We start from the raw sequence: 17,978 nt of genomic DNA on the forward strand, positions 1-17,978 counted from the left end.
CCTCCCTTTTGTATTGATGCCGCCTTTTGTACTGGTAAATGTACCCTTGTGTATTGCCCCCAGCCACCCCCCTTTGTGTATTGATTTGCGTCTTCAAAGGGGCTGGGACGAAGGGCCTCACTGTGCCACTGAGCGGCATGGTGCAGGCACGGCTGACGGCGTGTCTCACGGCCGCTTAAAAACTCGCAGCCGCATCGGCTGCAATGGCATCCCGGTGTGCCGGCCCACGGCGGGTGCTGGGGGCTTTTGCTGCTTTGTTTTACTATTTTTAAGTAATTTAGTATTGATAGAATGACATATAACGGCTGATCAAAAAACTGTCCGCTGCTTTTTTCATTATCGCCAAATTAACCCTGCATTAATAGGCATTATAAAGCTAAAAGGCCATATTTTCTCTCAGTGAAAAATGAGTGCGGCCGACGCACATATACATTTCTGAAGTGGCCCACTGCAGAAAAAACTTGGACACCCCTGTATTATAGGAACATTGTCTGCAGATAAGAAGCATTCGGTCCATCTGCCTGACTTTGCTGCTGTAAAGACCCGCAGCACCTCTGCAAACATCTCAATCATGATCCATAAGTGACCTGCAAACACAAGAAGAACGTGTGGGTCCATTGTGTATGAAATTGTTAAATGCTGTGCACATTGTTGGCAAGATAAAACCACGACTTAAATAGAAGATTTTATGTGACCAGTGCAGTGTATGTGAGTTTTGGAGGGCTATAGGGATGAATCAATTATTTTTGGTTCTGGTCCTTCTGGTACAACAATAATTAAGATTTTGTTCTTTTTTTCCCTGCCTCACACCTGACAAAGAAACATCTGCTTACCATGACTTGGAGTCATGTGACAATTACAAGGTGTCTGCTGAGGTCACGCCATGAATCAGAAGTGAAGAAGGCATAACACCTCCCGGTGTCCTGTGTGCATGTGGCCCTGTCATCATGACTACAACTAACAAAGTACACAAAGAGCTCCTCCAATATACCGGCCGATAACATGACACATGTTCTGTAATGAAAATATATATACCGCTAATCATATTATATAGAATTATAATGACTTTATATAAGAACCGGAAGGTTGGTCCAATATGTCAATACAAAGCCATACAGGTTAGCCACATTATTAATTTAACAGCCATTTACAATTTATAAGCTAGTCAGTATCATGCGGAAATCATAGGTAAAAATACGGTGATCCACATTTATATCTCACACGCTCTATAATTTTCAGGGAGCTTCAGGTTGTAAACACGCATATATTCGGTTTGACTTTAAGAAGTAACCTGTGCAACATTCTGGCCTAATTAGGTGTAGAATGGGTACAGACTTAAATTATATCTTTTCCAATAAGTTGTTTTCACTTTCCAGATGATTCCCAATACCCTGCATTATTCAGAGATTCTTCTATAGCATTCTGTCCATTTTCACGATTGATAAAGGAAGAATCACATGATCACTGGGTTTCTGGAAGATCCTGAGGAACCCTTGGGTAACAGTGTGTACAGGAGCGCACCCCGCTACTTTCTTCATGACGCTCCACTATTTTCATGATGGCATAAAGTGCCAGGTCTTCCAAGCCATCTCCAATCTGCCCTCTATGCAGCCACAAGAACAGGCCAGGGGCCGCCAAGAAAACCCCCTGTGGGGTGCACTTCATACGTCTCCAGTTATAAATTATTATTTGCCCTCCCGACATTTCAAATGGCCAAAGAGGACACCTTTGTTTTAGGTGTGCAGCTAGAGATGCAGCCAGGAGCTGGGACCTCATAGACTTTCATATATGTTAATATTTTATATTGTGTATTTTTACAAAATCTCATTTGTTTACATTTTTTGTTGTGCCTATATACAAAATTGTAACTTTTTAGGATTGTAGAACACAGAGACACTTCTACCCACCAATCCATTCCTGGATAAAGAAGGGCCATTGGATCAGTAAATATTGTATTAAAATGTCTGCATTAAAACAGTCAACTGGTAATTAAAAATAAAACCCAGTTGGAATAGCAAAGCTGTATGTAACACTATCAGGACATTCTATGGACAGGAACGAGTATAGAAACACGTGTCCCCAGCCACAGGCAGTGACCCCTCACCATCACACCTGTTATTCTAATCTGGCTGAGTCACCTGTTTACCTTCTGTGAAACCACGTGATCTGTCACAAGACTAGCTAATTCCGCAACAAAACAACACTGCAGACTATTGCACACGCAGATCATCGATCGCAGTACAAACCGGTATTTCTTTTATTAACAAACCCTGCAAATCAATGCTACGTTTTAGAATTATGATGACATTAACTCGTTCAGTACCTAGCATCTCAATCTGCGTGACCGATTTTACTCCCACAATGTCAGATCATGGGTTGGGAGGGGGTTTGTAATTTTGAGATTACACACAATAAAAGTATTAAATAAAAATGGTGTGTCCCCAGAGATCTAGTAAATAATCGGCATGGCAGGAGGATTGGGTTAACCGTGTTGACTAGGATGGCTGTCCATAAATAACTGTACATGATGAGTATTTTCCAGGAAGTCATAGAAAACAACATAAAAATCGCTTGAGGTGACGTAATAGTTCGACTGCATCTTAAAGCAGCGACACTGTGCTTGTCCAGGCTTGTTGGGTTACATATGATGTAGCTAATCTGCCATGGAAGAGGTTAATGTCATCACAGTCTTTGTTTGGCTCAGAGGGCTCCGCCCAGTGGGGCGTGTCTTAGAACGTCACATTGTCCCTTCTGGGCTCCTTGTGATCGCGGAGGGTATACAGGTTTAAAGGGATTGATCAGCAGCGGAGAACGTACGTCTGGACCTCATACCGGGGTAGCTATGAAATTCCAATACAAAGAGGATCATCCGTTCGAGTACAGGAAGAAAGAGGGGGAGAAGATCAGGAAGAAGTACCCGGACAGGGTCCCTGTAAGTCTGAGGCTGCCCGGTGCCGTCCTGCCATCGCCACCCAGTCACGGAGCCTCGGCTCATGGCAGATTGCCTTTTCTGCATTTTTAACCCTTTATCCATAGGATACCGTTGGGTATAACGGAAATAGATTGTAAAGTAACGTTAATGTACAGGATACTGTCTGACACTCGTATTGGCTAATGGTGTGACGGCATCGTAGGGTTAATGGGTACCTGTAAAAGTGGGACTAGTACTGGCGAGCTGACTCTCTAAACGTGTGATATGAGCCGATGATCCGCTGTAGGTTACACCAGGAAACTACTGGTTATGATAAGTGCAGGCCCAGATATACGGACAGAGCTCTGACCTATATAAAGAAATGATAGCGTTGATGGTTATGGACTGTACCCTATAGAATATGATGTGTGTGTGTGTGTGTGTATATATATAGATATATAGATATATATATTTATTTTCTTGTTTCATGTGCATTAATTGTGGGACAGGTAGTGATGTCAGAATGATTGATTCATTAGAACCTGCGGAGCTGGAAGTCCATGGGGCATCTACTACATAGGAATAAAACATGACGGTGTAATTCAGAGTTAGACAGTCAGTGGCCTAGTGCTGTTTTGGACTTTATTCCTAATAATCAATCTCCAGGTTTTGTTAAACTACAGCGTCCATAGTCATTGATTTTTCCCGTTATCACCGGACCGCTTCCAACCCAAAATAGTTGATATGGGTAGTAGTTAATGGTACCTGACAAACATGGACATAAATACAGTTGAGGCTAAATTTTAACACTGAATGACTACAACCTACCCTACAAGAAACCGGTACCCCTCTGATGTGATCTGAACTTGGTTGTTAGTGATATCACAAAGCTGTTATGGAGGGATACAATCCCAAAGATTTCCTAATGTTACAGAACATGAGGTTTCCAGGGGTACCCTATACATTAATGCCATAACATACATATATCAACATAGCAACAGATGTTGGTTAGATGTTCTTCCCTAGACTGTAAAATACAGAAGTACTAGTGTTTTTTATAAAAATACTCTGGTACCGCATCTCTGGCTGGGGCCTTCCACTGACACCGAGATTCTAAGCACTTCTTAATCATTTTGACGTCTGAGTGCAGCGCCTGTCACTACACCTGAAAAGCAAGTAGCTTAGGATCATGTACTAGACTTAATAAAAAAAAATGGGGCGCCCCAATGTCTACCCGATGACCGTGTTCTCATCCTTTTTTTTTGTTTTGTCCAGTATTAATAATATCTAAGAAAAATGTGTGTAAGTGTGTTGTTTGGAAAGCACAGGAAATTGAGAAATCCGGCACCCCGGCCGTTGCACAACCTGTAATGACCAACTTGTGCACCTTTGCTGTAGCTTCTACCCAAGGGAGAGCTCTAGAGCTCCGGGCTCCTCCTCTCTCTGCACTGCGCCGCTTACTTCACATTAACCCCATATGTTATATATTGTGCTGCAGTCTGATCTATGCCATTAAGTGGAGTTAAATAGCTGTGTGTGCTTGCCATAAATGCACGCGTTTTCTGTAACCAGTGCTGGCATTTAGACATGGGTCTACAGCGTCTGCTTATTTCCGCAACATTCGTAGGCATTTATAGTTCTAGATCTTCGGTGCCATAAATACCTTTTTACTATAAATATATATATATATATATAATATATATATATATATATATATATATATATATATATATATTACTGAAAACCAGCTTCCCAGCAAATAGTTAATTGTTTAAACTGTGTTAGATTGTAAGCTTGTGAGCAGGGGTCTCTCCACCTAATGTATCGGTTTGTCTTAGTCTGTCAATTCTCGTCCTGTCATACCCCTTGGAAAATACCCCCTTCAGTGTCAGTACTTTGTGTCTATTAGTCATGTACCAAGTCACCTTGACATAGTTAGAGAACCAAGGATCATATTAGAACGGCCTAGAATTAGCTGAAATCTAGGACATCTGTGTGCAGTGTTTACCGGTCTCTGATTCCTGCTGTACCTCCTAGTTACCGTGTGTGTTCTTCTTTACGGGATTTATTTACTCTGTTACATTTCTATGTAATTTGCTGCTCACTGTCCTTGTATATATTTATTTCTGTCCTGATTTAGGTCATTGTGGAAAAGGCCCCTAAAGCACGGGTTCCAGATCTGGACAAAAGGAAGTACCTGGTGCCATCAGACCTCACAGGTACATGCCCTCCTGCCCCACGTGTTATTGAGGTATTCTGCCCACCTGATAAATGCAGAATGAATGCATCTCTTCAGAGTATAGAGAAACCTAAAGCTAAGGGTAGTGTCTCAGATGATGGGATCTAACCATGGCTAATCCAGAATGACAGAACTATGATTCGGAAATAGTAGGGAAAAACAACCCTTGCAAGGAATGTCTGATAATCACTGAGATTACACGCGTGTGCCAACTTCCAGCGTCTGCAACAATTGCAGTCTAGCAGTGACTAATCTACCTGCTGTCCGGCACATGGAAGTCAAGCAGGCCTTTTAAAGAAGCCTTGAGAACTCCGTGGAAGCGGGGATCACATGCTTACCACCACATCCGTACCATTACTATTAGTATGTCTGTATCATTCTCATTACCCTTGTCTGTTACACTCAGCACCTCATTTTGACCATTTATTTTCCATATTATTGGCCATATCCCCCCAACCACTTGGTATCTTACCTGGGAACATACCCTGGCAGTCTACCCAGTGCTCTCCCTGGTGGCTTCTCGTAACTCCAAACAGTGGGTGTGGAGTGGGTAGAGCTACACCCAGAGACTGCAATTGAAACCTGGAGAGTTCTCAGTATCTCAGATTCACGTCACTGTTTCGCTTCCTCTATGTTAAGTCTTTTTTGTTTTTCTTTCTAGTTGGCCAGTTTTACTTCCTAATCAGGAAGCGGATTCATCTTCGCCCTGAGGATGCTCTGTTTTTCTTTGTCAACAATACTATCCCCCCCACGAGCGCTACCATGGGGCAACTGTATGAGGTGAGAGCGGTTGGAGTGTCCTGCTGATAGTATGAGCTAAACAAAGCTTTATTACCATCATAAAATATGTACTAAGGTCAATGACCATCATTTTCTTACTTACTACAAACAACTACATAGGCCAGGGGCGTCCAACATGCGGCCCGCGGGCCAAATGCGGCCCGCGAGACCTCAAGGTGCGGCCCGCGTAAGATCGGCAGCCAGGGCAACCGATCTTACGAGAGCCGCACCTCAAGCCCTGCTACTTACTTGTGGGAGGGTCTTCTGGACTGCACACAGAGGAAGCGGAGTTCACGTGACATCCTACTTCCTCTGTGCTTTAGCAGAGAAGGCAGAGGGAGGCCGCGCCCCCTGCTGAAGTTTGTAAGCGGCATCGAGGAGTTGCAGTGCAGGTAAGGGGGTGGGGAGGGTGTTTGAATGAGTGTGTGTGATTGAGGGAATGAATCTGTGAATGAATGATTATATGAATAAATGAGTGTGTGTGTGTGTGATAGCATAATTGTGTAAGTGCTGGAACCTAGGCATGATGGGACTGTGATTGCTGTTAGCAATCACACTTCTATCATGCCAAGTCAGCCAGTACATGCTGAAACCTGGCCAGCTGCCCCCCTTGTGTATTGATGCTGCCAGCAGTATGGGGTCTGCACTTACAGCCACCCTGTACCAGCATGTACTGGCTGACTTGGCATGATAGGAGTGTGATTGCTAACAGCAATCACAGTCCCATAATGCCTAGGTTCCAGTATTTACTGGATGGATGTGTAAGTGCTGGAACCTAGGCATGATGGGACTGTGATTGCTGTCAGCAATCACACTCCTATCATGCCAAGTCAGCCAGTACATGCTGAAACCTGGCTAGCTGCCCCCCTTGTGTATTGATGCTGCCAGCAGTATGGGGTCTGCACATCACTTACAGCCACCCTGTACCAGCGTGTATTGGCTGACTTGGCATGATATGAGTGTGATTGCTAACAGCAATCACAGTCCCATCATGCCTAGGTTCCAGCATTTACTGGATGCATGTGTAAGTGCTGGAACCTAGGCATGATGGGACTGTGACTACTGTTAGCAATCACACTCCTATCATGCCAAGTCAGCCAGTACATGCTGAAACCTAGCTAGCTGCCCCCCTTGTGTAGTGATGCTGCCAGCAGTATGGGGTCTGCACATCACTTACAACCACCCTGTACCAGCATGTACTGGCTGACTTGGCATGATAGGAGTGTGATTGCTAACAGCAATCACAGCGAGCACAGTCCCATCATGCCTAGGTACCAGCATTTACTGGTTGCCTGGGTTGCCAGCATTTACTGGTTGCCAAGTCATATTGCTAATTTTGTCCAGTTGTGTGTTACCTACTTTTATTAAAAATGTGAGTTTTTATTATTATTTTTAAAGGTGGGGGTCATTTTCGGTTTTGGCTAAGGGAACCCTGAATGTTTTGGTCCAGAATTTTCATTTTAGTTCATCCCTAGAATAAATCTAGGGAATCCTGAATTTGTAGTCGCAAAACTTTCTAGGCCCAGAAGTCAGTGAGAGGAAGAGTAAAGGTTTTGTGTCATTTTACTTTATTTTAATCTGCATATTTTATTAAAGGCCATATTTTTTGTCACAGTGAAAAATAAGTGCGGCCCGCGCACGTATACAATTCTGATGAAGTGGCCCACTGCAGAAAAAACTTGGACACCCCTGACATAGGCTGTCATTATCTTAAGTTAGAAAGTTTTTTAGCAATGCTATTACTGAAACAATGTTATTAAACCTGGTATTTCCGCATATATTAACCCGTGTTATTTCTTCATAGAGTATTTTGCAAGCAAGTTTATCACATCAGATTAAAAGCAAGATATATGTTTTCAAAACTCTGTCTTTGTTTTTGATAGCCCTACTAGTACATAAGATTGCTTCTAAGTGCATAAAAAATAATTATGACAAAACTAGTGTATCTATGACATAGGAGCCCTACAATGCCATCATAAGCATCATTGTTGTTTGTGGTAACTGAAAAAGAACACTTGGCAGGGCAGATAATACATAATTTAGGATTGGTGTCTTAATCTGGTGGCAGTCAAGTATTTGTTTGTTCCAAGATCAGGTTACATTTCTGTGAATTAGGTTGAATGTCTTTCTGTGTTTTGGGATGACAGATAAAGATGTTGGTCATGTTTGCAATACCTAGGGCGGAACTGCCAGAGAAAAAATGTCAAGGTTAAAAATAAGGTCTTGTTAATTTCACAACAGCAGCATAAAATAATAGCATTTCTGAGATACTCCGGGATAAGTAGAACATCATGCAGCTGGATAATATCCTTCGAGGCTGTCGAAGTGTCCTGACCCACTTTCTTGAACGTTTTGCTGAAATGGGAAAGTGTACAGAAGACTTTCAGGAGAATACTTTGGTGAATATTGATATGCTTGTCGACCAAACCATATCTCCAGTTGAGGAGTGGGATGCTTCTCTACCACTCCTTTCTCCTATTTAGCTTGGAATTTCACTTCTGTAAAACTCAAATTGCCATTTACTATAGACACAATGCTCTCAAAACCGAGGAACAAGGGTTGTCCGGGTGAACCCAGGGCTCCAACCTAGTATGGCCTAGTCTCATTGCAAGCCAAAGTAAACTTGGCAAAAACCAATGTGCTCTTGCCATTCCTGACCTAGACACATTCTTCAAAATGGATATTCACCCCAAGTGAGTTTTGCATGAAACAAGAGCTGACTTGACCGTGGATAAGGCATTAGTGGTATCTTATTATAAGCTTTGTATTTCTTAATACACTTTACACAAGAATTTAGGGGTAAAACCGTTTAAACATATATAATATAAAATATAGTGAACAGCGTCTTTACCAATAACACAGTGGGGCGAGACCCAGTCAAGGCTTTAAAGAGGCAATAGTGGGCAGGTTCCCATGTATGCTCATCACTGACCGGTACGTTTTTATGTGCCGGAGGAGCTCCCACTATACATTTATACCCTTCACTTATTGTCCTATTTTTGCCAACAATATATATGTCAAATCTGTCACAAAAAGCCTAATAAGTAGTAACTTTATAATTTCTATTTATCACGCGAGTATTCGTTCACCAGATAATTTTCACAATTGGAGAGCAGAACCCAGCACCATTTGCGTCTCACGTGATGCAGCATGAAACCACATATTTTATGCTATAAATCATGCTAAATGTCCTTATACAAGCCACATGCAAAATGCGTGCAGCAATACTTCACCTGTGGCACATCTGCTATCAGCTCAGGCTAGTATCACCCATTTGTGTCCAGCTTGGAAACCCAGTCCTTAACTGTAGTAAATGCTGGATTTTCTGCAGGGAAATAACGCTGAGAAAACCTCATGTAAGTTTGCCTGCCCTTCGGTGTCGTGTAAGAGAAACCTACTTGGCACATGTCGTTAGCGAACCTATTGACAATACAAACATGACACCTACAAAAAATGATATATAGTTCCCTAGTAAACATTTAAAATAACTGGCTTACCTGATAGAAGACAAATGTATTTAGTTTTTCATTGAACAATTAAGTGTATGGCTGACAGAGCGATCTTCTCTTACTTTGGTTGAGTGCTCTGAATTTGACTGTTTTGTTATGTGAAGACCTTGCTGTTCTAGGAACTCTGGTGGCTATAATGTTTGTGATTTTAAGATAAGAAGAACAAAGTAATTTGACGTACACATATAACTACTATAAAAGCTTGGACTGTAATGGATTGAATCCAACAGGAAATTGTGGTTGAGCCAGAAGTGACTTAAATTCCGCAGGCTGGACTCTGCCGCGTCATCTAAACGGATGTGAAACTGCACAATGGACTCCTGCGTAGCCTTGTCATTAATTTTATTTCAATATGGGTTTTGATTTTAGACCAAATACAAATTGGTTCAAGATCCCTCGAAATAGTAAATGAAGAAAGGACAGGTAACGGAAAGTATCTTGCAAATCTGAGCAACAAAATGATGGGTTTTTTTTGTTTTCTAGGACAACCACGAAGAAGACTTCTTTCTGTATGTGGCCTACAGCGATGAGAGTGTGTATGGAAAATGAAGCCAAAGATGGAGAATTGCAATCCCTACCCTGACACCTTGACCATTAACCATATAACTGCTTACCCAACCTCGAAGACTGCACAGATCATGGAACCTACCAGCTCTGGAACTTTTGGGGAATTATATGTAAGAGTGCGTGCGGAATTGAGAATTGATCAGTTTTAAGAATGGGCATTTTAACGGATCCAATTGGTTTTCTTAAAGTGAGATAATTCCAGTGCTAAAGAAATAGCAAGTTGTGTACATTACATCTTAATACACACAAGAGGGTTAGAGTGGGCTGGGTGGTTCCTGACCTCTCCACCTGTCCAACATGTTTTGCTCACAAAAAATCCTTCTTTAGTTACCCAGCGTCTTTTTAAACCAATGCCAACATGCCACTTTACACACAAACCAATACCATCTGTAACGAAATAAGCATCGATATCATTATATTTAATACAGGGAGATGAAAGCCAGAGATATATGAGAAGCACCTTTACATGTTTGACATCCTTAGAGCATTCAAGGACCATAATAGAACAAGATTGTCTCCTTGCATAAAGCAAGACAGAAACAACCAATTATATTTTATAATCTCCTCTTTCATGGATACATCTTTTTATGCGAATAAACTATATTAATAACTAGACCACTAAATATGTTTTCAGAGAAAGAAAGTATATTACGAGTAGGAATGCACTTTGTAATTTGCCTATACACATACATACCACAAGGAGGCTTGAGGACAAAACTGAAATCATTATTATTAACTACCACCTATTGATGTTCTGTGCACTAGTTTTATGATTAAAAGCATGGGAGTTTTGACAGATGCTCTAACTCTTGTGTTAACCTAAACCTGTCTGTAAGGTAACGTGCTTTTTAATTGTTAAACCGTAAAGGACAAACTTATAGTGCAGTTGATATTGAAAGTGTCCTTTAGGGGGCAGTGTAGAGAGAAACCTGAGACAGGCTCTCTGTCCTTTCAAGTTTTGGTTTAGCAAATGTACTATATTACTGTGCCTGTATATTAGTCATGATTTATTTTTGTTACTTTGTGACATAAACAAAAGTATGACGCAGTATTTTGATGTGGTATATATTATGTGATGTGAAATGACATATTCAATCCCGATGCACTGGTTAAGCACAGTCAGCACAACCCTTATTTAATGGTTATAATTTTTTTTTGTATCTTTTGTTTTTTTCTTGTGCCGTGACAGTTATAACTAGTATTCCAGATCCGAGCATAGAATACAGGTCTGTATATAAAATAATTATTAATAAATAAGCCCACAAATGAACACTAATTTGTTAGGGAGAAATGCAGACGACACTGCACATACATACATGCATACATTTTTTTTTCTAGATCTCCAGGGAAGCTTATACAACTTCTATAGTCTTTTTTTAATAATTATAAAACCTATAGAAACATTGTATCCCAGCTTAGAACACTGTGATACTGAGGATTCTTTTTGGATAACTTCTGCGATATGTAATAAATGTTATCTTCCACAGTAGAATGTTTGGAGATTTGGTGCCACCTTAGATCTAGCCCATATACTTAAAGTATTTTCAACCAAAGCAAATTATTTATCTAGTCGATTCAATTGAAAAGTATCATGTATTAGCATTTGTGTTTTTGCTGTTTTAGTTAGGGCATATACATTTCTGTGTCTTTTATTTTATGTTGATTTTGTTTTTGTTCTATTCAATAATTATATAATTACCATTACATGCATATGTTTCAATAAAACTGGAAACATTCACACTGGAGACTGTGTTGTCGTTCATTTGCCCAAGGGCAAAGGGGATATTTCTGTCTGTTGTCATTTAAGTTCCTGGTATTATCATATCACTTTTTGTGAAGGTTGATACCTGCAATTTCATTCCAGGGTAAGGCTGTCATTAATGGAGGAAATAACAATGCTGCTACTAGAGGACTGCATTGGGAGGCGGGCGGTCTTGTTGGTGCTGCGGGCCGTCAGGCACTGTACCTGCGGGTCCCGGTAATCCCGTGCAGTCCCGTAAGGCTGCCTTCTCGCTGCTCCCTTACAGTGTCTCCTATCTTGCTCTGCCCAGGAACAGGAGTCACGTAATGTGATGTCACTTCCCGTGACTCTGCCTTGTTCCTGGGCGGAGCAAGAGAAGAAATGCTGTGAGGGAGCAACTCGAGGGCACCCTTGCGGGACTGCACAGGAAATCTGCAGTTCAGGTAAGGAGGTGGGCGTAATTGGCCACAAATGTGACGGGAGTGGGCAGGATTGGCCACAAATGTGACGGGAGCTGGCGGGAGTGGAACACCCACATTGCGGGAGCGGGATTAAAAAAGCCGCCCCGCACGGGGCTCTAGCTGCTACCCTGTGCCAATGCATTTCCCAATGCATTGGCCCTGACTGGAGGTAGGAGAAAATAAGTAAAAGCAGAGGCAAATAAAAAACAAGGAATGATGAGATGGAAGATATTGTAAAACTGTACTGCACAGAGAAGAGCTTATGATCATTTACGAAGGAGAAGTTGTTTCCATTTACACTTGGAGACATTCCTTATTCTAGACATGTTCATTTCAGCTGGCAGCGTTTAAGTATAGAATTTGCCACCACCACTGAATTTCTATTCCTGATGAATACCAACCACTATGCAGTTTACCCTGAAATTCTATATCACCTATGCCCACCAGGTGGGTGATTTTACTCGTTTTAGCCAGATAACCTATAAGAAATCTAAGGGCACGTGTAGTATTGGGGAAGCATTTTTACTTATTAGGGACAGCCATGAGGATGGCCGCAACAAATGGGAGATAATACACATCTATAGCTACGTGGCTTTTAGCGTCCAGATGAAAGCTTTCCAATGCTTCTTTTACATAATTCTTTGTTGTCTGATATAGTTTTATGGCTTGTCACCTTCTTTTTCATGGTTTAGGTTCTGTGGGTTGTAAATTAATTTATGGTTCCCGGTTCATTGTGGACTGACTGGGACAGTGTGCGAATGTGTAGGACAATGATGCCAAATGTTCATGCATCAAGTTTTGTCCTTTGCAGCTGAAACTGAATCCTTGGAAGAATATACTTTGTTTGGAGCGTACATGATGTTTCTTCATTTGGAATGTTTCTGTCATACGTAAGCATTCTTATCGAAGTGTCTAGGAAGATCCCTGTGTGCATTGCGACCGTTGCTTGCATCTGGTTGACGTGTACGTGCTGACCTGACTGATGGGACTCCATTATAAGAATAATTTATCCTAAAAAAACATAAATACACATCACCATCAAATGTTCATAACAAATCAGGTACATAAGAAGTTGTGCTTAAAGCACAAAAAAACATGAGAAAAAGCAAAACAAAGGTCTATGTCCAACTTTCGGGAATGTGTATGACAAGTCTGCATTCACTGAAAACTAGGTACATTTACATCAAAGGTCCCTGCTCAACATTCATCAGATGTATCAAAAATGAGAGAATCAAGCATCTTGATTTCTTGAATATGTTTTAAACACCGGTTGCTAAAAAACATCTTAAAGGGGAAATATTCACACAAAAAAATTATATGACGCACAACGTTGGCAGCCTCCAGGTCTGCAAATAAAGGAAGTTTATCGGAGCAAAATTACCATACCTGGGAACTCTCCGGGTTTGACCCAGAGAACTCTAAGAGAAGCTCCCACACACACCCCACTCCCCGCCCATTTCCCCTTTAAATGGGAGTGTTTCCCGCAATGTCACCAGGACTGCCCATTGACGTCAGTGAGTAGTCCTGGCTGTGTCGCGCAAGGGTAGGGTCTGGGTAGCCGGTGCCGAGAAGTATGAAAATGACACAAAACCCACAATACTGTGCAGCACTGTATTTTATGGCCTTATACTTATAGTGATTGTCCTTATTGTTCTAGTTGCATTATTTATGATTTTTTTTAATTCTGTAAGAAAATGATACTGGATACATTATTATTATTTATTAATTGATTTATATAGCAAAATCATACTCTGTAGTGCTGTACAATGGGTAAAGAATATTGCTTTGATATTTCTGGCACAGAACTGGAGTTTTAATTGTGAATTATTAGTATTACCTGGAGTCTTTTAAGTTTTCATTAAGAGAAAAGCAGAGAATGGATCCTCCAATGACATTGAGAGAAGATCCACCCCATCCGATGAAGAGGGCTGCTCCCAACTCGTACCTAACGAGCAAAGATACCAGAAGCATGACACCTAATGTAAACCTTAATTATTATTAATGAGTCATTTTCCGTGTTTAACATAGAAGACTTACTTTTGCTCCAAAAATGTTGGATCAAAGAATTCTGATGTTATTTTATGGGCATACAAAGAAATGCCAGCCATTGCACAGATACCTAAAAAAGAAAAGATAGAGAATCATTCCAGAGATAAAGAGCTGAGGATCCTGCATATATCTTCATGTCTGCCTTTAAATAAAGTGATTTCGAGACAGACACACAAAATGTGGCCACATATGGCGTGCAGAGTGACAGATTTAATCTGAATCCTATAAACGGTAAACCCTCCATATACAGTATATTGATATAGGTGCAAATAAAATGTACGTTTCAAAGAAAATGTGCAAATATTTGTGTTATAAATCGGATCCCAAATAGTCATCTTCTGAATATGTACCCAGAATATGTATTTCAGTGTGTGAGATATTTACATTATGGATAACATATATGGAAACATATTTATCATAGTGTGTATACTAAACCTATACCTACGCCATCTGTTACATTTCTTTTCTATGGAAAGCACACAAGGCACATATACAAACAGAAGAAGTAGGTAGATCTTATTGTTTCAGATGCAATGAATATTCATGTCTGCAAAAAGAGACAATTTATTGATCTATCCATTGATCAATAAAGAAGAGAGAAAACCCCAATTTGGGGGGGGGGGTAAACAGCAGATGCATTTTTCAAACTTAACAGCTCTCAATCTCAATGTTAAATCAATAAATGGATCAATAAATAATCTAATTTTTGCAGACATGAATATTCTCTGAATATTTCATTCGGTAAGGAGATACCTTACCTACCTCTTGTGTTGAATATGGAAGCTCGGCTCGGATGGGGAGTGATTAGTGTTGCAGTTTTGATGTTACATTTTGTCTGTTAACAGACACGAAAGTAATGCACACATATTTGACTGTTGACTGTGATATAAACTCACTCATACTTACCACTCAAAATGTACAGTATGCCGGAGAAAACTGTGATTTTTATTTTTTGTTTGTCTGACCCTCCAATCTTGGTGCATTTCATGCCAATGAGAGCAAAAATTGAACCAAAGAATCCTAGACTCACTGCTGCGATTAGTAAACCCCGGCAGGCTTGGATATATCCTGAAATTGATAAATATTGTGAGAAACTGGTAGATATAATATATATTATAAGGAAAATGGAGCACTGATTCATATTTCATCTAAAAATAGTGTTGAGCTAGTTCCCTAAAATGGGATTTTACATTAATCTCATTTCCGATTCCTGATATCACTGTATCGAAGATGAATATGCGAGATGTTTCTTCTTCTAGGGTCTAAGAAAGCCCTTGCATAATGCATAGACAATAGAGATTTCCTAATAACTCTTCTACTGATTTAGTTAAGTATTATAAAGAGCCAGCTGATACCTTCGTTCAGGAGATGCTCACTTGGGTTTGCTTTTCATAATTTATAATTATATCAGAGACTTGAAATGTTTAGCTCTTCTACAAACACTCTCTTTATTGCATAGACCTCAATGTGACTCAGTAGGAACTCATCACAAAGTAGGAATCCTCAACTTCACACTAAGTTCATCTGAATTGAGCAGATCATTTCACAAATAAAGATTTCAGATCCCCAAGGTGTTCGGAATCCTGACATGTTTTATTTTCTGAGAACAGTATCGTTAATTTCAAGGTGTCTTCATAAGATAATTGCAGTGATGATTGGTATCTCATACATAAATCTTAATAGTAAACTTGGAGCCAATTTGGTGTTTAGTAAAGAAACACGGCATTTGTTGGCATATTACACATTTTCTGTCTATTCATTAAAGTGAGGGTTGGCAGGAAAGTTGTGTTTCAGCTACTTGACTTTAGTATATGCAATGAACCAGAGCGAGCTTCTATACAGCAACGCCGTTCCTGCCCTTGAGTATGTATAGTTAAATCAGTGACATTTTTCACATCTTTGGCATTATACAGGACCAGCTTAGCCTTTTGCTGGAGAGATCTGCCGGTGTTAGCGCTTGCGCAAACTCTCCTGACAACTATCCCTTTAGTGTTTAAACCCCATTGTATCCACCAAAGTGTAATCGTTTACCACATGGTAGACTTTCAGATTGATTCTAGTTCACGGCGATTAGTTAGTGAGCACCTAAAAGTACTGATTCCGTGAGGTACACCGTTTGTTCCTTATTTATTATCTTTCTTTGACGTTCTGACTTTTCTTCTGGGAAGGATTGATTTGTTGGTTCCTGCTGCATGCTCGGACAAAAGGGTAAAACAGTAGCCATATAAAAACACGAATGTTTGTAGATGTTAGTCATTAACTGACTCATTAAATGGCTCATTACCTCCCGGGAGTTCATAAAGAAGATTTATTGGGAACACAAGCTGCCAGGGAGACTTCAGTTGTTTCTTATAAAATATAATGTTAAATCTTAGGATTCTCCTCTGCCAAGCTAATTTTCCTAAACTATTTATTGATGCCCGTATCAGACCCCCATTTTAATAGTGTAAAAAATAATTAGTAGTGTATTACATTAGCGTCTGAAAACGTTGGAGGTAGGAAATGTATATCCTACCATCTTTAAAACGATGCTATAGAAGAAGAAGACATTTAAAACCCAAGACCCTCTCCTTTAAAATTAAGATAATTAATAATTTCACTAAGTACATCGATGACGTATCATGTTTTCTCTATATTCTCAATATTGTTTTAGCTACTAGAAAATATAACTGGGCCATAGTGCTTTGTGTTCAATGTCATTTCAAATATATACACAAAACTTTGATAACTCTTTCAAACTGTTTTTTTTAATTGTGTTTGATATGTGACCAGTATGGCTTTTCTTATATGCCTTTAGAAGCATCGCCCACAAAGTATAGAAGCTATGCATGAGGAATAGGTAGGTGGTAAATATCAGAAGGTTGCTTTCCCAATTATTCTCAGCTGCAGCTTTAAAAGTATATATGGTATGACCTCAAACACCAAAATCACTGATACAAAAATATACTAGGGTTTTGAACCTGCTTAAATAGATCGACAATGGCTGTATTTTTAGGGAAATATGTTCATATAGTCCAACATTATAAAAATTAATCTGACCTAATTTCTAATGAAAGAAATTCTAAACATTAAAAATACAAATGAAACGTTCTGGCTCTCTTATCACCACCATATGCATCCCATATTCTTACCTTCAAGTGCAAGCATGGATGGGAAGTCCTTACAGTTGGACACTCCGGTGGAGTCAGTGACACACGTCTTCCACAAATTGGACCAGAAGGTTGCAGTGGTGATAACGGTACCATCAATACTGGACACTTTCCAATAGTCGGTGGGTAGAGTGGAGCTGACCAGCACCCAGCCTGATACTGCCAGAACAAACCCAATAATCTCAGATGCCATGTGAGCCATCTTTGAAAAGGACAATTTTTTTTTTCCAAGAGAGGAAGAAAATACGTTTTTGGAAAAATAAAAAAGACTAGAAAACGTTAGAACAAAACCCACTAGAATGATGGAAACTAGTGTTCATTCTCTGTGTAGCATGAACTAAAGGGTCAAGAAAACCCCTCCCTGATGTGTTTTTCGTGCGTCCCTCCCCTAATATATTCTCTACATTCCATGCACAAATGCAAAATAAACAAAACATCTCAAGGTAGTCCTCCTACTATGCAGAATTACTTTTTGTGAGCACTGCAAGGTATGGGGCCCTTAAATCAAAATCTCAGGTATTTGAAAACAAAATAAACGGGACCATTTATCTATTCCAATGAATATAATTTGT

General features: G+C 40.2%; 3 protein-coding genes across 3 annotated transcripts in view; 1 reads left to right on the plus strand and 2 right to left on the minus strand.

The window, feature by feature from the left end:
• STYK1 (serine/threonine/tyrosine kinase 1) overlaps nt 1-17,978 on the minus strand; it is a 66,579-nt gene that overhangs the window by 34,466 nt on the left and 14,135 nt on the right. The window lies entirely within an intron of this gene.
• Nucleotides 2,680-10,012, plus strand: GABARAPL1 (GABA type A receptor associated protein like 1). The gene is made up of 4 exons (XM_053450266.1): nt 2,680-2,932; nt 5,052-5,130; nt 5,812-5,930; nt 9,923-10,012. The coding sequence occupies exons 1-4, from the start codon at nt 2,843-2,845 to the stop codon at nt 9,986-9,988; spliced, it is 354 nt and encodes a 117-aa protein (XP_053306241.1). The 5' UTR covers nt 2,680-2,842; the 3' UTR covers nt 9,989-10,012.
• On the minus strand, nt 12,721-17,725 carry LOC128468510 (claudin-10-like). The gene is made up of 5 exons (XM_053450259.1): nt 17,389-17,725; nt 15,164-15,325; nt 14,246-14,327; nt 14,046-14,153; nt 12,721-13,219 (listed from the first exon to the last, which is right to left on the minus strand). The coding sequence occupies exons 1-5, from the start codon at nt 17,606-17,608 to the stop codon at nt 13,093-13,095; spliced, it is 699 nt and encodes a 232-aa protein (XP_053306234.1). The 5' UTR covers nt 17,609-17,725; the 3' UTR covers nt 12,721-13,092.

This window comes from Spea bombifrons, chromosome 11 (genome assembly GCF_027358695.1).
Source record: "Spea bombifrons isolate aSpeBom1 chromosome 11, aSpeBom1.2.pri, whole genome shotgun sequence".
Lineage (NCBI taxonomy): Eukaryota > Metazoa > Chordata > Amphibia > Anura > Pelobatidae > Spea > Spea bombifrons.

Coding starts and splice junctions, on each gene's coding strand:
- LOC128468510 (XM_053450259.1), bottom strand. CDS start 17,608: ATGGCTCACATGGCATCTGAGATTATTGGGTTTGTTCTGGCAGTATCA. Junction 14,328..15,163: donor CATACTGTACATTTTGAGTG/GTAAGTATGAGT, acceptor TTTCTTTTTTAG/GTATCTGTGCAATGGCTGGC. Junction 13,220..14,045: donor GAAAACTTAAAAGACTCCAG/GTAATACTAATA, acceptor ATGTTTTTTTAG/GATAAATTATTCTTATAATG.
- GABARAPL1 (XM_053450266.1), top strand. CDS start 2,843: ATGAAATTCCAATACAAAGAGGATCATCCGTTCGAGTACAGGAAGAAA. Junction 2,933..5,051: donor AGTACCCGGACAGGGTCCCT/GTAAGTCTGAGG, acceptor GTCCTGATTTAG/GTCATTGTGGAAAAGGCCCC. Junction 5,931..9,922: donor CCATGGGGCAACTGTATGAG/GTGAGAGCGGTT, acceptor TTTGTTTTCTAG/GACAACCACGAAGAAGACTT.